Here is a 22,404-nt window from a genome sequence, read left to right as displayed (position 1 = left end):
ACACGGATGCCACCATCATGATGCTGTAAACAGAACCTGGATTCATCGGAAAAAATCACGTTTTGCCATTCGTGCACCCACGTTCGTCGTTGATTACACCATCGCAGGCACTCCTGTCTGTGATGCAGCGTCAAGGGTAACCGCAGCCATGGTCTCCGAGCTGATAGTCCATGCTGCTGCAAACGTCGTCGAACTGTTCGTGCAGATTGTTGTTGTCTTGCAAACGTCCCCATCTGTTGACTCGGGGATCGAGACGTGGCTGCACGATCCGTTACAGCCATGCGGATAAGATGCCTGTCATCTCGACTGCTAGTTATACGAGGCCGTTGGGACCGAGCACGGCGTTCCGTATTACCATCCTGAACCCACTGATTCCATATTCTGCTAATAGTCATTGGATGCCGACCAACGCGATAGGCTACAATCCGACCTTTATCAAAGTCGGAAACGTGATGGCACGCATTTCTCCTCCTTACACGAGGCATCACAATAACGTTTCACCAAGCAAGGCCGGTCAACTGCTGCTTGTGTATGAGAAATTGGTTGGAAACTTTCCTCATGTCAGCACTTTGTAGGTATCGCCACCGGCGCCAACCTTGGGTGAATACTCTGAAAAGATGATCATTTGCATATCACAGCATCTTCTTCCTGTCGGTTAAATTTTGCGTCTGTAGGGCGTCATCTTCGTTGTGTACTTATATAACCGTGAGTGTTAATGCAAGGAGATAGACATAACAACAAAAATCGTATTTTAGCACAATAGTAATTGGCTTACCTTTTAGAGACTAGAGATCAAATATTTGAAGAAATGAAGACAAAACACACTCTTGCTTCTTGCACTGACAAATTCAAAGTAATGGTCCATGCATTCTGTATGCTTATTTACATAACATAGCACCAGATGGCAGAACCGACAAGGTAGGACTGGCTCTCACAGTTTAAGATATATTGACATGTGGCATTTTACTCACTGTGCCAAATTCCCCCCCCCCCCCCCCCCCCTGTTTCTTACTCATCAGAAATAGTAAAAAGACAAAGTTTACCTATACAATGTAATTAATGAATTATAAATACATAGTTGCTAACGATGAGTTTTACTTCAGCTATTATTCTGCAAAATTTTAAAATGTGAACAAAATTAAGTGCTGTTTTGTGCTCTTGTTGCTTGTCATCGCCAACAGATGACAGCTCTTGTAAAGGTCCATAATTCGATCTCTGAACCACACTGAGTGTAAGCCAGAAAGGACTCTCAAATTAAATATTTCGTCATCTAACGTCTTCTACTAAATACATGTCAAGTGCCACATGATTATTTCTGTGTCTAGATTGTCAGCAAAAATATATCAACAACTCAAAAAATTAAAAGTTTGTGTCAAGTGTCACAACATAATTTCCCCACACACACACACACACACACACACACACATGTATGTGTGCAGGCATATCCATCAAATTTGACAGCTTGTAGACTCTGAGACTCTAGACTATGCGTGTTATTTCCTTGTCTAATCTGTCACAAATGTTGAACAGGCAGTTGACATTTAATTTTTAGTTCTAAATGAGGTTATTTACAAAAAAAGAATCTAACAAAGCCAATAATTGCATCAAACACATGTTGGCTCAAATACTATGATAAGCAAGAAAACACACAAACAAATAGGCAATCTGAATTACTGTCAGCTACTCGAAAATGCAGTTAACATATAACTTACACTTGATGCCTGAAGCACGACTATAAACTCCCAAATTAAGTACCACAATGTGCATTCGACATCTTAATTGTTCTATAACTGTATAAAACACATGCAGCATGCACAACAGGTTTATTTTATGGCTAAATAAAAGTATGAAGAAAAACGAACCTTTGAGGAAGGCTTCAACACTTACTGATCAGAATTAACAATGCCAAGGCCTTAAAGTGTCTGTAATATTTATCAAAATTCGTAAAGATATTGGCATTTTGATTTGAGGCTGCGTTATTGGTGGTTCAGGTTTAGAGATTTAACAGTAATGCTTCACCTCACCAAGCACTACTGTCATAACTTAATTGTTCCATAAGGTTAAAAAACAAGCAAATGACTCGAGCACTGTCACTACTCATAAAACTCCAGGTTAAAGTACACTGACGATGACCAAAGTCTGATTATTATACTATACTTTGCAAGGTACAGTGGACCTTCAAATTAAATATTTGAACATCTAAATTATCTGCATTACTTATCAAAATTCACATGGCTCATTTATGTGCACTAGCAATATAACTTGCAGATTAGTTACATGTGTTACATTATCAAAATACATAAAAATGTGTTCTGTAACATTACACAATACACATGGGCGCTTCTGCTGATCCAACTTATGGCTTTAAGTACAACTCTCAGTGACAATAGTTTGCTATTTGTACCAAAGTCGACAGTTTTATTCCCACATATATAATTCTCAAAAAGTCCTGTACAACATGCTGCGGATGAATTAGGGAGGCGAAATGCATCTTGTCAGCCTTCACCAAGGACACTTCTTGGCATCCACACTGCTCTTGATGAGGAATGGGATCGACTGCCAAGAGAGCTCTTGAGCCTTGTCAGAGAATGCATGCCACGTCACTGTGCAGCATGTGTGGCTTTTAGGGGTAACCATATCCCCTATTAACAGCTTCTTTTGCCATGGAAGATATCCCCCACTTGCGTTATTTTTGTACAGATGTGTACTTTAGTTACGAGAACTTTTCTAACATTTTGTTTTGGGCACTGTTTTGTTCAGTAATCCTTCATATATCCTGATAAGGCAGTATGTCCTCTTTTCGTGTTTATGCTTAATTTTTGGACACTAGTGTATTAAAAACGCTGAATATGAAAAGTGTATAAGTGAAATTTCGTTCCTATGTAACGACTTCAAAGAAACTAGCTATAAAATATACAGAGTAAGTAATGTGAAAATGGTAATTACGGGGCATGCTGAAAAGTAATGCCTCCGAATTTTTAATGTGAAAAATCTCAAATATTTTTAAATAAAAGGAGCGTTATTAACATTCTACATCTTTATTCTTCTTGCCTAAATGTTTATTTCTCAACATAGTCATTCTGACATCGAACACACTTCTCTCAACGAGAAACCAATGTGTTGATGCCTCACTGTAAAATGTTTGACTTTGTTGTTGGAGCCACAACCTCACCTCTACTTGCATCGCTTCATCACTGTCAAAATGAATTTTAGGAAACAGATAAAATTTAGATGGGGTCAAATCGAGACTCTATGGAGGATAATCAATGACCGTGAACCCAAGGCGTCGATCTTCCGCAGTGCTCATGTGTGGTCTGACATTGTCATGCTGAAGGAGAGGGTGATCCATGTATGTAAAAACTTTTCGAATTCTAAACTCGATTACAAAAATCTTCAAGACTTTTCACATAAACAATTAGAAGGTATTACTTTTCGGCACGTCCTTGTACTATCTAAGAAGCAGAAACAATGACGACAATGTCATTTGAATCACGGATTTGCGTGTTTGCAGATTTGTGTTTGAAGAAATTTGGAAATGTAGAATTTCTCGTAACGTTTGATACCAACTCTCTGTTGGCTACATTTAATGGCTGAAGTCATTATAGAATTTTTTATAAGATGAAGATGTAATTTGTGAGCATAATAAATCAGGTGAAGCTATACAACAGGAAAAGTCTCTAGCTCTTGGGAATGCCATATTTGGACAGCCATACATCGTTTATTGGCCCTTATAGAGCCAGTGGAGTATATCTGGACCGTTAGTTGTGGCTGCTCAATGGCTGTTTGTGGGACTCAGAACTGGTGCACATGAGAATTATGGCTCGGGAAAGAAGCTTGTTTTAGTTCAACTATAGAAACCAGGAACGTCAAATCACTTGCGAAATACAGTGTGTCGTTCAATATCTCGTATTGATCCTACTGGTATAGGTCCAATACAATTCAGCAATATTCTAGGAACGATGGGCAACGGCGTTGCCGCAGTGGTTACACCGATTTCCGTCAGATCTGTTAAGCGCTATCGGGCGTGGCCGGCCCTTGGATGGGTGACCATCCAGGCCGCCATGCGCTGTTGCCATTTTTCGGTGTGCACTCAGCATCTTGATGCCAATTGAGGAGCTACTCGACAAAATAGTAGCAGCTCTGGTCAAAGAAAACCACCATAACGACAGGGAGAGCGGTGTGCTGCCCACATGCCCCTCCTATCCGCATCCTCATCTGAGGGTGACACGGCGGTCGGATGTTCCCGATGGGCCACTTGTGGCCTGAAGATGGAGTGCTTTTTTATTAGGAACGATAGCACTAATATTTTGCAAGCAATGAAGATCATAGGTCTGTTTGACCCGTAAGAGAGCATCACTGAGAAACTGAAAAACCTGCACTTGTGACGTATAAAGATAGATGTCAAATATTCTGTGAAGAATACTTATGAAATTTCAAGCAACAGTATTAAATGAGGAATCTAGGAATATTGTGCAGCTCCGTACGTATGTATGACATAGAGATTGTGAAGACAAGGTTAGTCTAATTACAGCGAGTGCAGAAGCATTAGAGCAATGGAGAATCGCACGCTGCTGCTATAGCTCTTCTACAAGAACAGTGACTGTGCGCCAGTGATCCAGCTGAAGTTCCAGACGCTCAAGGGTATGAAAAATAGGCATTTCTCCGACATCTATTAAGAGTCTGGAGAAAATGATTACAAAATTCGAAAAGACAGGATCTTTTGAAGTGCACTAGGTAGAGGGAGGAGAGCAGTTGATCCAACGTCTGTTGAAGATGAGGTCACAGCATTGCAGGGGGGTCGAGCGGTGATGACTAAACATGCAGTGCATGTGAAATTGCCCGAATGCTGAACATGCCTGTGAGTTCAGTGCATAAAATACTATGAAACATCCTGCAATGCTATCCATACAAATTCACCCATGTCCAGGAGTTGCTTTCTGCTGTCCTGTAACCAAGACAAACGTGTGATCTGGAATTTCTTGCTCACATGAAAGTGGACAGTGAATGCTCATGGTACATTCTGTTGACAGATGAATCCCATTTCTATCTCCAAGCACATGTCAATATGCAAAGTTGCAGAATAAGGGCAATGGAAAATCCTCATGCACACTAACCATTACCACTTCATTCAACAAAAGTGACTGTGTGGTGCTGGTTGTCTGTACCATTTATCGTAGGGCCATATTTTTTTGAGGAGATGACTACTGCTCGTCCTGATACCTGTACCATCACTGGTAAATGCTGTAAGAGTTTTTTACGCACCAACACCATTCCAAACCTTTAATAGTATGGATGTAATGGTAGGGTAATTTTTATGCAAGATGGTGCTCCTCCACACGTTGCTCACCCAATGAAGTGACTGCTTCAAAGGCATTTAAGAAATGCTAGAATTATCGGCTGTCATTTCCCTAGAGCATGGCTGTCTAAATCACCTAATCTTAATCTATGTGAGTTCTGGCTGTGGGGTTATCTGAAAGATGTTGCAGGCAGAGCTCCAATTATGAATGTAGTTTAACACATTCTGAATGTAACCACCAAGATACTTTGATCATTTGTGAAACATGCTGTTTCTCAATTTAAACTTGTGACAGAAAATGGGGAGGAGAAAGAGAGTAGTGTTTAACATCCCATCAATAATGAGGTCATTGGAGATGGGGCACAAGCTCAGATTAGGGAAGGATATTGGCCATGCCCTCTCAATGTAACCATCCTGGTATTTGCCTGAAGTGATTTAGGGAAACCATGGAAAATGTAAATCAAGATGGCTGGATGTGGTTTTGTACCATTGACCTCCTGAAATGAGTCCAGTGTGCTACCCACTGCACCAGTTTGCTTGGCTGCAGAAAACTGCAGACAGCATACTGAACGTGTCTTGTGCCAGTTTCATGACTATTAAAAACTGATACCATTTTGATTTTTATGTGCTTTTTTGTCACAGGACAATTAAAAACGGATTTCTTCTAACATCTACGTGGTAGCCCAGTTGGCTACCAGAGTTACAGTCCTATTTTTTTTCTTTTGCTTGCATGATGAGGGAGGAATTAATTAGCTCTTTCCTGAAGATTCGGGTTACTACATTCTAAAATTATGAAATCTAGACACAAAATAATAACTGACATTTATTGTGGTTATTTCTGATTTGATATAAACACAAGGAAGGTGCAATTCCTATATGCCACTAAATTTCAATGGGATGGTTATTAATTGATGCCATAGCATTTGTAATTCCACTTTATCTGTAGCAAAGGGCCTAACAAGCCTGTTATACACAATGCCTGAGCACAAATTGAGGCTACAACCTACGTGTCAACATACTCTAAATCTCACTGTGGTTGCTAGTTACATTATTATTGTGGAACGCAAAACTTTTGAAATCATTCATCTAAAATTGTTCCTAATTATGCCTTCTTAAGATCATGTAATGGCAGTGTGAGAGCCACTGGAACCTCGGAAGTACAATATACCAATTTAGAAAAGGACTTAATTACATAATCCTTAATTACATTTTATATATCTGAAATACTAATCTATTGCTTAATTTATCCATGTTTACAGTTTCACATTGATACTTGGTGTCATTTTTGGAGCACTAGCAGCCATTGTAATTGTTATAATTGTCAGCTGTTTCTACTGCTCCTGTTGTATTCTTTACAAGAAACGTCAGCCTGCCACCAATGCTGGTAAGAATGGAACTCCTTGCAAAGTAGCTTGGAAATCTCTCTATTTGCTGATGTCCATTTGATGCCTTTTTTTAAATTTATCATATTTCCTTGTCCAGGTTACTCTTAATAAAATGAATGATTTAGTTTTTCTTATATGTTACAGTTATTTCAACTGTTTCATTGTCATTGTGTCTGTTAAGTCTACAATAATGTTAGAGTCCAATAGCACATAACAATGAAGCAATAACATGTTTACCTGAAGTCATTTGTATTCCTTTTTGAAGCTTCTTTGGAAAGTGTATCATAAAACACTTGGATTAACATGAAATTTCTGTAAAGAATACCTTTTCATCATATTTTATCCTTATGGTTTCCATTATAATATTTTATTAAAAACAGTCTGTAATATTTCATCCTTCCATTCTTATCTTTTAGCAGTAAGAGTATTTGCTGAACCATTTGAATGCATAAAAGTTTATCTGCTGCAGTATGTATAAAATTTCTCTGGTGCATGTATGAAGTAAATCGTTACCTTCATTCCTTGATGTACAGGTTTATTCAGTTTTATGTTGTATTATAGTTCTTTGTCCCAAGAGAAAGTAGTGTGTGTTGTATTTTGTACTGGATTGCTGAATAATACATGGATACACACAATTACTATTATGCAGATGACAACAAAGCAAAGAGCGAAGCAAATGGTGATATGCGAACTTAAGCTAAGATAACATATTGCCTATGTAACTAAGAGATATACAGTGTCACCATTACATAACACTGTGCACTACTAGAAGATACTTGCCTTTATATACTTGCACTGGATGCTTGTAGATTTTCAAAATATGTAGAATGATCTGCTTGGACAATAACTTAATGTTATTTCAGGACGGTTGTATCAGCTCCACTGTTCATCTACAACTAGTGGTGTTGCCAACATGTATTCCTTATCAAACCAACACAGTCTAGTCAATGTTCCCATGGATACTGCTGTTCTGGTTGACCTGGAAGCAAGAGCTATGACTGACGGACGACCACAAGTAACTATGGCTCATGGGCATACATTCTCCTTCCCATCTCCAAAAAATGCAACAAATCATGGACTTAAGAGTAAGTTCATTTATCTTTTATTTTTATTCATGTAGTATATAATAAATTTTATAAAATACTTTAACTCTGCTGTACCAAACAAGCAACTCACGCCATCACCCATTTGAGACAGAAAGGTTATAATAATAAGTCTTCTGGATAGAAATGAAGACAAATAATGAAAAACAGCTTTGCATTTTTAAGTGCATCTCTTATTTGTTGAATAACACCCTTTAAAGGTGGGTAATATTAACTGGTACTTGTTGTTGAAAGATACAGTTCATTGACAAAATTTATTGCACAGGACAAACAGACAGATCGTCTCCTTGGGAGTGGAAGAAACATCATATAGAGCAGATCTTTTATTTCAAGACACTATTAAATAACATATTGTCTCAGTAGAAGCTGAGTAGGACTGTGGTGTAGTAGTTATGACACTAAACTATTGCATGGAGAGTATTGAGTTCAAAACTCACTTAGACTATACAATTTTAATTTCTATATTCAGTTCAAGTACATTCTAGAAGTATCTGCAAATGTCAAGAAGCATTGTACTGGAATGTTCTGTAGCTGCATATATACTGTATGTGTTCTGGCCGGAGACAGTTCAGTCCATGCTGTTGTATGTGCAAGTGCTGAACAAACCTTCGTTAAGTGAAGTTAGTGTTCATCATTCATCTAATTACAGCTTCTTCTACGTGACAATATAACAATGCAATCCTGCCTTTTCTACTATGATTGTCAAAGTATGTTGGATGTTTTCTTTGTGGTAGCATATTATCATATTGTGTGAAATCTAATAAACCCGGACAAATGGACAAATGAAACAAAACATATTACTCAAACAAAAAAAAGGGTGCCATACTGTTACATGATCACTCTGCTAATCAGTATAGCACAGTACTGTAAGTACAACATTCTTGCAGATGAACTCAGAACAATGGAAGAGGAATGAGAGAAGTTTAAACCAACCCTTGCTTGTGGAAGAGTAAGCAACATGAGGAGATAGGAGCAAACACCTCGGTGGAATAAGAGAGTTAAAGAAGCCATATAGGAGAAAGAAAATTTAGATTATGATTTCAGAAAATTACACAAAATGCAAGGGATATATATGATACCAAGAAGAAACAAACCAAGAAAACAGTAGCAGAGGTGAGGAGGAACTAAATGGACAAAGATGGTTGAGGAAGACTGAAAAATCTACTAGAAACTATCGTATGGGATGATGAAGAGAAAGAAGATATGTATCAGTGAAAACTGATGCATGATGTAAATTGAAGGGAAATAAGTGAAAAAACTGAAAGTATTGTGGAAAGAACACTTCAAAGTTGTTATACATTCATATTGAGTAGCTGTGGAGTAGAATCCCAATGAAAAAGAATCAGCACTGGGCTCTGTGGATGGAGGAAAGGGATCAGGCGTAGATAAGACATCACTGGCATCAGCTAGAGCATCTGGAATCATAGGGAAGCAGTGACTGTACCATGTGACAAGGGTAATTTCAATGGTGAAGATAATCACAGACAATTGGAAGAAATAAATTATGGTCTCTGTCTTTGTGAAAAGGAATAAGAAAAAAGAGATGTGTCACAGTGCAAAATATTTGATAAAATTCTAGGAAAAAATAAGGGGCAAAGCTGAGAAGAAAATGAAGAAACAGCAGCATGGCTTCAGGCTGGGGAGGTTACCAATTGACCTTATATTCATGGTAAGTCAGCTACAAGAGAAAACATTGTGAGTATGGGCAAGATTTGCTGATACCCTTCCTAAATCTTGGGAAAGTGCATGCCAATGTAAGATATGGAAAGTGCTGGAAAACAAAGATGTGCAAAATGTGCAGTTGACAGAGGTGAAAGAAATGCATCACAGAAGTAAAACCTATTTTGACATAGGAGATGAGGCAACAGCATGGTCAAACCAGAGCTGGGGTTTAAAACAATGAAGTACAGTCTCATCCTTACTTCATGTGGTTGTCATGTATAACATAACATACAAGGTGGCAGGGAAGATATAACTAAGGTTGCAGCCTTTTCTGATAATCTAATAATTTGCAGGAACAGGGAAGGTGCAGTTGAACAGCAATTAGATGCATTGTTTACATGACTGTATTATATCCAATTAAATTTTAGGTGAAAAAGAGTTCTTTATTGTGGCCAGGAAGAGTGGCAGGATAACTACATCAGGACTTATGGTAGCAAGGGAACAGCTAAGAAAATTTGATAACTTCAGATATTTTGGAAGTATAGTGGAAACAAATGGAAGAAATGGCAAGGAAGTGAAAGAGAGAGAGAGAGAGAGAGAGAGAGAGAGACAGAGAGAGAGAGAGAGAGAGAGGCAGGCTCTGAGAAGTATCATGAGCTTGGTAGAGAACAGAGATGTCCCACAGCAGACCATGGGAATAATATATTGATTCTACTGTGCACTTATCCTGACCTGTGCTTCTGAAACTTAGAGAATGAACAAGAAAGATTTAAGCATCAAACAGGCATGTGAAATGAAATTTCACAGAACCAGAGTGGGAGTACCACAGATAAACAAAATAAGAAATGAAGATATCAGGGAGACACTAAAAATGTGTATCTTAAAGGGCAAGTAGAATGAGCAAGGAATAAGCAGGTAAAACATTAACGAGAATGGCATACAATAGAATACCAAAGAATATGCATAAATTAATACTCAAATTGATTACTGGCAGAAAGGATAGTAGTAGTTGTAGTAGTAGTAGTAGTAGTATATTCATCCAGCAACAATGTACATTGTATGGATTTTGTCAAAGAACATAGTATAACAAAATAAGATAAGGGTGTACAGTTTCCTACATAATGCAATGGTTCATTGTACCCATCACAATATTTTTGGGCAATACATTTTTGATTACTGTAATAATATAAAAGTATGAGAAGGATTCTTACATGAAATACATTACAAGTAAGTAATTGATTTAACACTTTTGTTCAGGAAAATTAACACTGAGGCTGTGTCAAGCATTTGATTTATGGTACTATTAACATATAGTAAATGAATGTAATTACTTGCTACAAAGTTACTGCAGATATTCATTTATACTATAATAGCAGTTGGTCATTAAGAATTTAAATATTGCTTTCTTGAATGTAGACAACGTTTTTATTTCTTTTAGTTGAGTTGGAAGTTTGTTATACAAAATAGTACCCTGAATTTTTTTTTGTTAAAGCCTTGTTTACTCTTTTTATGTGGATGTCATTGCACATTCTTGTATTGCATGAGTGAAGATCTGAGATGGTTTTGTAATTGTCAATGTGAATTTTTGTATTAACAACACTTTTTTTAAATATAGAGGCATAGTAAGGGTAGAATATTTAGGTGTTGAAATAACTGTTTGGAAGGTGTTAGCCTTTTACTGTTTGAAATTATTCTAACAGCTCATTTTTGTAAGGTGAAGATGGTTTTCATGTTTGCTTTATTATGATGGCAGAGGGTTAGGCCATAGGTGATAGCAGAATGGATGTAAGCAAAGTAGGCAGTTCTGCTACACTCTCTATTACACACAGTACTAATTATGCATAATGCAAAGCAAGCAGAGCTTAACTTGCTAGTGAGGTAGAGAATGTGGCCTTTCCAGTCTATATTTTCATCAATTAGCACACCTAAGAAGGAGGAAACTTAAGGAGATATGACCTAGATAAACTGAAAGAACCAGAGGTTGTACAGAGTTTCAGGGAGACTGTAAGGGAACAATTGACAGGAATGGGGGAAACAAATACAGTAGAAGAAGAATGGGTAGCTTTGAGGGATGAAGTAGTGAAGGCACCAGATATTCAAGTAGGTAAAAAGACGAGGGCTAGTAGAAATCCTTGGGTAACAGAAGAAATACTGAATTTAATTGATGAAAGGAGAAAATATAAAAATGCAGTAAATGAAGCAGGCAAAAAGGAATACAAACATCTCAAAAATGAGATCGAGAGGAAGTGCAAAATGGCTAAGCAGGGATGATTAGAGGACAGATGTAAGGATGTAGAGGCTTATCTCACTAGGGGTAAGATAGATACTGCCTACAGGAAAATTAAAGAGACCTTTGGAGATAAGAGAACCACTTGTATGAACATCAAGAGCTCAGATGGAAACCCAGTTCTAAGCAAAGAAGGGAAAGCAGAAAGGTGGAAGGAGTATATAGAGGGTCTATACAAGGGTGATGTTCTTGAGGACAATATTATGGAACTGGAATAGGATGTGGATGAAGATGAAATGGGAGATACGATACTGCGTGAAGAGTTTGACAGAGCACTGAAAGACCTAAGTCAAAACAAGGCCCCCGGAGTAGACAACATTCCACTGGAACTACTGATGGCCTTAGGAGAGCCAGTCCTGACAAAACTCTACCATCTGGTGAACAAGATGTATGAAACAGGCGAAATACCCGCAGACTTCAAGAAGAATACAATAATTCCAATCCTAAAGAAAGCAGGTGTTGACAGATGTGAAAATTACCGAACAATCAGTTTAATAAGCCACAGCTGCAAAATACTAACACGAATTCTTTACAGACGAATGGAAAAACTAGTAGAAGCTGACCTCGGGGAAGATTGGTTTGGATTCCGTAGAAATGTTGGAACGCGTGAAGCAATACTGACCTTACGACTTATCTTAGAAGAAAGATTAAGGAAAGGCAAACCTACGTTTCTAGCTTTCATAGACTTAGAGAAAGCTTTTGACAATGTTGACTGGAATACTCTCTTTCAAATTCTAAAGGTGGCAGGGCTAAAATACAGGGAACGAAAGGCTATTTACAATTTGTACAGAAACCAGATGGCAGTTATAAGAGTCAAGGGACATGAAAGGGAAGCAGTTGTTGGGAAGGGAGTAAGACAGGGTTGTAGCCTCTCCCTGATGTTATTCAATCTGTATATTGAGCAAGCAGTAAAGAAAACAAAAGAAAAATTCGGGGTAGGTATTAAAATCCATGGAGAAGAAATAAAAACTTTGAGGTTCGCCGATGACATCGTAATTCTGTCAGAGACAGCAAAGGACATGGAAAAGCAGTTGAATGGAATGGATAGTGTCTTGAAAGGAGGATATAAGATGAACATCAACAAAAGCAAAACGAGGATAATGGAATGTAGTCGAATTAAGTCGGGTGCTGCTGAGTGAATTAGATTAGGAAATGAGTCACTTAAAGTAGTAAAGGAGTTTTGCTATTTGGGGAGCAAAATAACTGATGATGGTCGAAGTAGAGAGGATATAAAATGTAGACTGGCAATGGGAAGGAAAGCGTTTCTGAAGAAGAGAAATTTGTTAACATCGAGTATAGATTTAAGTGTCAGGAAGTCATTTCTGAAAGTATTTGTATGGAGTGTAGCCATGTACGGAGGTGAAACATGGACGATAAATAGTTTGGACAAGAAGAGAATAGAAGCTTTCGAAATGTGGTGCTACAGAAGAATGCTGAAGATTAGATGGGTAGATCACATAACTAATGAGGAAGTATTGAATAGGATTGGGGAGAAGAGAAGTTTGTGGCACAACTTGACCAGAAGAAGGGATCAGTTAGTAGGACATGTTCTGAGGCATCAAGGGATCACCAATTTAGTATTGGAGGGCAGTGTGGAGGGTAAAAATCGTAGAGGGAGACCAAGAGATGAATACACTAAGCAGATTCAGAAGGATGTAGGTTGCAGTACGTACTGGGAGATGAAGAAGCTTGCACAGGATAGAGTAGCATGCAGAGCTGCATCAAACCAGTCTCAGGACTGAAGACCACAACAACAACAACAAGAATTTTGTGGCAGCTACCCTTTCAATTAGTTTCATTTGAATTTTGAGGTTCAGATCATAATGAGACTTTGTTTTCCTGTATTGTATATAATTAATTTTTGATATATTTAAGGTTAGACTGTACTGTTCAAAACAGTTTTCTATGTATTCCAAAACTCTGGTTGCAGATGCTGGCAATAACCTATTTATGTCTGTTACAACAATATTTGTGTCATCAGCAAACAAAGTTATGTCCATGCCACTGATTGGGATCTTGGAGCAGATGACTAGAAAATGGTAGTGGCAGAGTGATGGTTGGAGGATGGGATAAAATTAAAGCCTTAAATGGAAAACAGACCCTGCAAATGGCTGTAAATGCAAAATTATAATGCAAGAATATCATAAGACCTGTGTAGAGGCATATTCTGAAACATACTCCATCCAGGACAGTTGATGAGCTTTTATTTATGTTAAAAATTTCATAAATTCAACAGACTCACCTGCAAATGTAAACAAAACTTTAAACAAAACCTCGGCTCACTAGCATGAGTATCTGCACTCATTCAGTTGTCATTGGAGGAAACTCTAATCACCCAACAGTAGGTAAAAATACTTACAACTTTGAAAATTTTGGGTGCTGTAAGACATCTTGAAAAACACTGCTAAATGCTTTCTCTAAAAACTCTTTTTAACACATAGTTCAGAAGCCTAATTATAATGAAAATATAGCAGATTCAATGGCAACAAAATGATCTGACCTCTTTGAGAATGTTCACATTGAAACAGATATCAGTTACAATGAGGCAATTATAACAATAATGATTACTTAAGTATGAAAGGTAATAAAAAAATATAAACAATTACATGTTTAGTAAAGTGTAGAAAGAAGCAGCAGTGTCTTATCTCAAGAAGAAACTTGAAACTTTTATCTGTTGGTTGGAGCATGTAGAAAATCTGTTTAACCAGCTAAAAAAATAGTTGTCCAGCAATGGATAGATACATGCCTATTAGAATAGTTTATGAACTCTCAATTGAAACTTCTATGAAAACTGTGACTACTCTACAATATCTACAAACAAAGTGTACGGCTAGAGACAGAGAGATGCTAAATCAGACACGTTTGACTGACGACTGTTATATCAGGAACTTTTAGAAAGACATTTCATAAAACCTAAGGATATTCTGTTTGTCTGTAAAGGCTGTCATTGCCATCAAAGACAGTGTCCAGACACTCATGGGTGACACAGGAACTGAAACTGAGGGCAGAAAAGCAAAATAAGAAATAATGAATTCCATTTTCAAATCTACATTTACAAAGGGAGATTCAGTGGTATTGCCATGGTTTAATTATCACACCACAGCAAAGACACAAGTTATAAATATTTATGTCAGTGGTGTTGAAAAACAACTAAAATTATTAAATATATGAAGGCCTTGGGGCCATATGGAATCTCTGTCAGATTTTATATAGAATTTGTGGCTGAGTTACTCTTTCTTTTAACCATTATAAATGCTATGTCACTTGAACAAAACTGTACCCAGCAGTTGGAAGAAAGCACAGGTCACATGCACCTACAGTATGGGTAGCAGAAATGATCTACAAAATCATCATCTGATATAATTGACATCCATCTGTTGTAGAATCTTAGAACATCTTTTGATCTCAAACTAAATGAGCTATCTCAAACAGAATCACCTCCTCCACACCAAAAATTATAGATTCCAAACTCATTGGTCATGTGAACTTCAACTCTTGCTTTTTCTCACATGACTCAGTAAAAGCCCTGGATTGAGGCAATTGGGTAAATGCAGTATTTCTTCACTTCAAAGAAGCTTTCAGCTCAGTACCAGACCAACATTTATTAAAGAAAGTATGGTCATATGGGGATATCAAATGAAATTTGTCACTGGATGGAGGACTTATAGTTGGGAGGATTTAGAGTGTCATCAACAGATTTAGAAGTAGCTTCAGGCATGAATCAGGGAGATGTATTTGGGTCCATGCTGTTAATGTGTATTAGTGATTTGGCAGTCATTATTAGTAGTAACATCAGCCTATTTGCACAGGATGCTGTTATCTATAATCACATACTAATTTAAAATTGTGCACTTCACAAAATTCAGCAACATGACATTCAAAGGCTATTATATTAGTGAGCCATATTTAGAATCAGCTAACTTGTACAACTACCTAGATGTAAAAATTTGTGGATATATGAAATGATCACTTATGATCAGTTACAGGTAAATCAGGTTGTCGACTTAATTCAGTTCATTCATAGGATACTGGGAAAATGCAGTCACTCTACAAAGAAGATTTTTATTAAATATACATTGACACATTCTAGAATATTATTCAAGTAAGTGAGAGCCATAATAAATAGCTGTAGGTGTAGGTGTAGACTTACATTGCCATTAACTAAAGATATCACAATTTAAATTAATATTTTATATGGAACCCTTTTTATCATGGCAGGCTTCAATGTTTTACTGTGTTTGTAAACAGGTCTAACAGAAGAAACTGGTCACAAGTATTTACATGTTGTTGTTGTGGTCTTCAGTCCTGAGACTGGTTTGATGCAGCTCTCCATGCTAGTATTTGCATATAATGACAAAAACCTTGTATCCATGGATGGAACAGAGAATTAATAGAACAGAGTGTTCAGTTGTGTGTATGTGTGTTTGAAGAAGAAATTTTCTTTCATTTTATTAGAAAACTTTCAAGTATGTGCCAAATTTCAGAGGCTGACGGAGAACCAAATACAGAGGAGGCAACCATGATTAGACCTGCAGCAGCACCTCCACCATATGATGCGAACCAACAGTGTCTTCTTTCAGTTCAACCAATGTAGGTTTGAAATTTACTGTTACTACTAAATACCCATATCACTAATTTTACAGAAAGATATTGTTTTTTAACTTCATTTACCTTCTTAGTTGTACATGTTGGCATTAGTAATACCATTTTTGACCATGAAATTAGAAACTTATTTGCACACCCACATGGTCAATCTGCATGTATGTATTTTGTAAGTGTGTGTGTGTGACTACCGGTGGTTCTATGTGCTTTAAGGAACTACAATAATTGGCAGAAAGTAAACTCATGTCAGTATGATGTGCTTCATTACTGTTGAAAGTAGGCAGATATGCTGTTTGTGTGTTGCCTCAGTAGTCTTCCAGAATATATTTTCTGTAAGTAGTTCTCCATAGCTTCTAAATACTGCGCTCAAAGAAAGAAGACTTGATCTCCAAGAAGCTGCAAAATTACTTCATTGATTCAATTACTAGTTTCAGTGGTATCATAATCTTCAGTAATCAAGTCATATTAGCTTATTGGGGTGAGTTATTATCATTCTACACCTGTCAAATTCATTTTTAGGAATTTCTATATTAGTAATCCAACTACCTCTGGTTGAAAGGGCTAGACTGATATAAACATTCTCAACAATGGTTTTGGGAAATTGCAGCCAATTCTTACACAACTACCAATTATCAGTTCAATTCTTAGCACTACATGAAGTAATTGAGGCTATTTTGACAACTGATTGTTTCACTGTGGAAATCATGAGGAAAAAATCTGTTTTAAAGCAGGTCATAGATTAATAAACCTGTTGTATTTGATAAATGGGTACATACATGAATGTGAGTGAATCCTGATGAGTGTACACTATGGCCAAAATAGGACTGTATCCAAATGTGATTATAATCTCTGTACTGGAACTAGACAGATATTATTTATTAAGTGTTACTGATGTGTTCAATACTTAATATAAACATGTACTCTGTACAAGTCAGTTACAAACCTGGTTAAAGAAATGGGCACAAATCTTCATAAATGGTAAATCAGATAGGTAACAATAGAACCTGTGATTTACTAGCTTCTCGAGGCAGATTAATATGTACTGACATACATTTTCTCTCATTTTACACATTCACTTGGTCTGTAAGCTTTAACCTTTAATTTTAACAATATTATGACTTGGTGCCATCTGTATGTTTCTGTACTTAAAACATTCTGTCCTGAAAATATTAAACTAATCAATGACAAAGAGAAGATTTTAGCACACATATATTCATTTGGCAGATATACAAAACTTCTGTGCACAACTAAGACAATGTGGTAATTAGTACAGGTTTATAAACAAGTTGAAGGTATTAAAAATCAGATAACTTATGTGAATAGCTGTATCCATAGTATCTTCATTAGAAGTAACTCATTAGTTTATGAAACATACGTACAAAAAGAAGCTAAGAGACTCCCTTTCTCATTTAAATTAGTCATAGGTAGAGAGAACAATGTTTTCTTAAATGCAAGGGATTCTGTTCATGACATCTCAACATAATAGCAAAGACACATTTTAATGTGACAATCCACATAGACTGAGTACTATTTGATTGAAATGAGATCAATGTATCTATTGTTGTTTTGGCCTCATGACCATGGAGCAGAAAGAATGGTGTGAAGCCTGTTGTGTCTTGCTTTACTGTTGTATGTGTACAGTGGTCAGTATTGTACTGCAGTCTCTCTCTTCATGACATCATCATACAGTGTAAGCATATCTGCCCGTGTTTTATTGAAGCACAAGTTGGTACATTCTTAAAGTGTTATTCCATTACGTTTTGAACATCAAGTTGTTGCTGATGCTCCATATTCATTGCCTGAATGCAGAATGAAACATTTGCACTTATTTCTTTTAGTGAAATGAAAAAAAAAAGAAGAAGAAGAATTATCAGCATATTCTTTATGTTTAACATACTTATGCAGGGTTTTCTTAGTTGATAGAAAAATTACCCTTGTTCAGTACCATAATTATTTCTTTGTCTCGATATTACTCCAATAAAAGTAAATTTAATGTTCTCTTATGGTGACTTTTCTTAATGCTGTATGGCCCAAAATCATGCTCAAAGTACTCACTGATCTTAACAGAATTCTGTATCTGCCTCTTACACATTTTTCTAACATTTGATGCAGAATTTTGAATGAAAATTGGCACACTTGTATTAGAATTCATAGCAAACATATCTTCATTCAAATATTAAACTTAAACCCATTTTCAGCCTATAGTGTTGTGATCTTGAGATTTTCCTGCAACTAACAACACTTGACAGACTGTGGTTTATTTGGTAGTTCTGAAAAAATGGCAAATTTTGCCATTTTAACATATTTTATATCTAGATACCAAGTTTGAACTTAATAAAATTTAAAATGTAATAATAACGTGCTTATTACACAGAATTTCAGTCTAATCACATACATGCAATTTATATGACACATGAAAATCCTCTGTGTATGTTTATTTAGCTAAATGATATTTTATATCAAATATATACACTGGACTATGTGCCATTGATCTCTGTATAAATACTGCCTGTAAAAACATTTGTAATCACATTTATGCGACAATAGTGTTTGAAAATAATGTTTGCTTGTTTTATCACATCGAAATGTACTGACATAAAACTGATTTTCCAGTATGAGGTCAACATTTAGTCCCTGCTGCACGAGCACATTGACAAGAAACACTGGGCAGCCTCCATCCATTCTTGAAGAAGTAAATTCTGTTCTTTCCAGCTCAGCAACATCAGAGGAAACTGGTGGTGGAAGCTCATCACTTTCTGGCCTGAGCCCATACAGCATGCCAGTACCTATAAATAAAACTACAAAGGATGAAATACTCTACCACTCCACAAAGTTTTAATACGATAAATGTAAAAATATAATTTTTATAAACCAAGTGAGCCCTCCTATATTGATAATAGCATAAAGTTTTTCATATGTTCTTTGTACAATATTTTATAGTTTTCGATAAGCATTTTCATCATATTTGTGTTGCTTATATGTGCAGCAATTTTTAAAAAAATCAAAGGTAAAATAACCCTGCCCCCCACCACACACACACAGAGTGAGAGAGAGAGAGAGAGAGAGAGAGAGAGAGAGAGATAGAGAGAGAGAGAGAGAGAGAGAGAGAGAGAGAGAGAGAGATTCCCATATAATTTTAATTATTCTAAATTCCACCATTTCATTTGAATCACTCTGAGACTAAAACACTGAATAAAATTCTTGTCACCTTTCTTTATAAAAACAGTATCTATTAGTCTTACCAAACACACATTCCTTCATCCTACTATCATATTAGATATGCAATTTATTTGCTTTTTATGTTCTTCTCTTGTTTTTTTAAAAAATAAAATTAATTTGTGGTTCCCTGTGACAATAAAAATAACATTTTCCTTTCCTGGAACTGCTTCCAATTCACTGCTAAAATGCACCAAAAGAGAATGAAACATTACCTAAAAGATCATTGTAGTGTTGCTTTTACTTATGGCAGGACATAGTTTGTAAAAACATACTAAATATCTGCCATTCATTGGATGATGAAGTAGTTCAACTGGAATATGACAACATTTAAAATACTGTAATGTTGTATATCAAAAGTCATTGTTTAATACAATGTTGCTACTCAGAATATTGGAAAAATTACAGTAATATGTTGAAGTATATAATGTGTGAAATATTGTAATACTTTTTAAAGTCATTTCATGTGTAACTGTTTCATCTTACTGTTTCAATAAATGTATTTTGTACACATGCTAAATATAAATTCATATTTGTATAAAAGCAATGGAAATTCCTGGATAGAACAATGTGTAAACTAAGGGAAAGGCAACCACTCACCTGTTGCAGACTGATGTGTGGTGCATAGATACACATAACAGAAAGCAATATTCACAACAGTTTTTTAGCTCTTGCTCTTTTTCCAGCAAAAGTATACACATTCTCAAACACAACCTGACAGACACCCTAACAAACACTACCACATCACACATGAGTCTGCTATATGTAAGTGGTTGCCATTCACATACTTGATATATAATTATTTGCAGGCTGTTTCAAATAACTGCGCAGATAGCCATGCACATTAAACTGACACTTCTAGGACAGGGTGGTGTGCTGTTCCTTCATTAAATTCACCTGGCAGATTAACTATGAGCTTTCAGTGTGCCAACCAGACTGGATGTGGTTTTTAGGCTGTTTCCTACATCCTAATAGATGAAGACTGGACTAGTACCCAAGTTCTGCCTCAGTTACATGATTCACAAACATTTTGGAAAAAAAACTTTCACTCTATTTCACATGAGTAACACTACATGCAGACAGTTGAGGTACATATATTCTATCCCAGGGAATTAGGGGATGGCAACAGGAAAGAATCTGGGCACCCTTTAAAATTAACCATGCCAAATCTATAAATAATCATGCTGACGCTGCCCCAGTGTGGGTCAAAGGCACGAGAAAAAGAAGAAGAAGATTGTTCCCAATATCTTGAGATAGAAGATCACCAGATTTCATTTCTGTACACACGTTTATGGCTTCAGTCTTGCAATGAGTCATTTGGTACAAATGCACTCACATTTTTCTCACGAAGACATTATTATATCTACCTGCTGACAGACTTTATATTACACCCTTAACTTGTTTGATATTTTCCAACAGAGTTACAGCAAGACATCACATAAGTGTCTGTAATTTTTATTTTAAATTTGCTAATAGATGATAGTAACAAATGTCATATAGCACACAAGTGTAAGCCTTTTGAGTGGCTTGTGTTTAATTGTTGTTGCTTACTTGTTAAACCAACATATTGTCATCATGAGGCAGCTTGTACCTCATTTCAAACATTCCAATCTAGAAAAATCACATATTCTGTCCTGTGGGTGGTAACAAGACAGTGACAGGAAAGGCATCTGGCTACTTTTTAAATTAACCATGTTAAATCCATTAGTAACAATGCCAACTCCACACAGAAGCCACACAAGAGAAAGAAGTCTGTATTCTCAACAGCATCTATCAAGTAACCATCCATGTCTGAGTGAGATATCAGCAGTCTCTTCTATCATTTTGATGCATGAAAAAACTTGAAATTTTCTGATAACCAGCCAGCATGATAAACTCTCTCCCACATGTATGGAACAATATTGAATCCTACTACTGGTTTATGGGTGTGTCCTATACTTTGGTGGCGTATCTCATACTGTCTCCCTGCCACATTACCACCTATGTTGCATTCTCCACCCAATGTGAGCAGCTTTGTTTCTGTGTGGGTTTCATTTCCGATGTTCAGATTTGGCTTGGTATGTTTACCAGTGGTTGCAGTTTGATAGTGGCCTCTCAGTGCAAGACTTCTGTATTTTCATTGGCAGTATGGGGCCCACAGGAGCAAACTCATTAACAGCTACTGGCACTCTAAATCCTATAAATACACTTGCAAGGGTCTTTACGCCATGAACAGTCATATGTCTGTCACATTCTTATTCATTGACTAGATGCTTGAAATGATCATCATGACCTGTGGATGGTAAATGTACCTCATCTGGAACCCCTGTTCCATCTACTAAATTATCTTTTAGCTCATTGTTGTTGCTCACCCATTATAATTTCTTTACCCTCTTACACATTACAGAATTAAATGTGCTTTTAGAATTTTCTGCACTCCTTGTGATCAGATCTTTAAACAAATTAGCCACGGCTGCCATGGTCCAATCCATGTCCACTGCTCTGCCCAAGAATAAATTGTTGCTGCTGATAAAATCAAGTATCAGCCCACTGATAACAGCTGCATTCACATGAAAGTCACTTCTTCCATTGCTTAGCAACATTTTTACCTGTTTTTCTACACGTTTCTTTTCCACCCTAAACATCAGTATCAGTGAGATCCCTGTAATGGGTGTCTCAGCTAATTTACAGTCACTCACTATAAGTTTCAAGTAAAGAGACATTAAAAGTGCTGTCACTTCTAAACTACAATCCAGGCATGTCCTGTTCTCAAGTCTTTAAACCCTGCTCTTGATGAAAGGATACTGATTTTCTGACATTTCATGCATTTCTGGGTCATCACAGTGCTAGTCAGTCTGGTCTTCCAGTTTCAAT

At 36.7% G+C, this 22,404-nt stretch overlaps 1 protein-coding gene across 1 annotated transcript in view; it reads left to right on the top strand.

Moving 5' to 3' along the window:
- LOC126297875 (uncharacterized) overlaps positions 1–20,094 on the top strand; it is a 314,410-nt gene extending 294,316 nt beyond the window's left edge. The window contains exons 4-7 of the mRNA XM_049989166.1: positions 6,556–6,680; positions 7,545–7,766; positions 16,218–16,323; positions 18,949–20,094. Coding sequence (XP_049845123.1) covers positions 6,556–6,680; positions 7,545–7,766; positions 16,218–16,323; positions 18,949–19,174 — 679 coding nt within the window. The 3' untranslated portion in view covers positions 19,175–20,094. The remainder of the gene's footprint in view (positions 1–6,555; positions 6,681–7,544; positions 7,767–16,217; positions 16,324–18,948) is intronic.
- Positions 20,095–22,404: the final 2,310 nt, after the last annotated feature.

Source organism: Schistocerca gregaria, chromosome X, assembly GCF_023897955.1.
Source record: "Schistocerca gregaria isolate iqSchGreg1 chromosome X, iqSchGreg1.2, whole genome shotgun sequence".
In the NCBI taxonomy this organism is placed as follows: Eukaryota; Metazoa; Arthropoda; class Insecta; order Orthoptera; family Acrididae; genus Schistocerca; species Schistocerca gregaria.
Note: the sequence above shows the minus strand (reverse complement) of the source record. Positions and strands in the feature narration are given on the sequence as shown.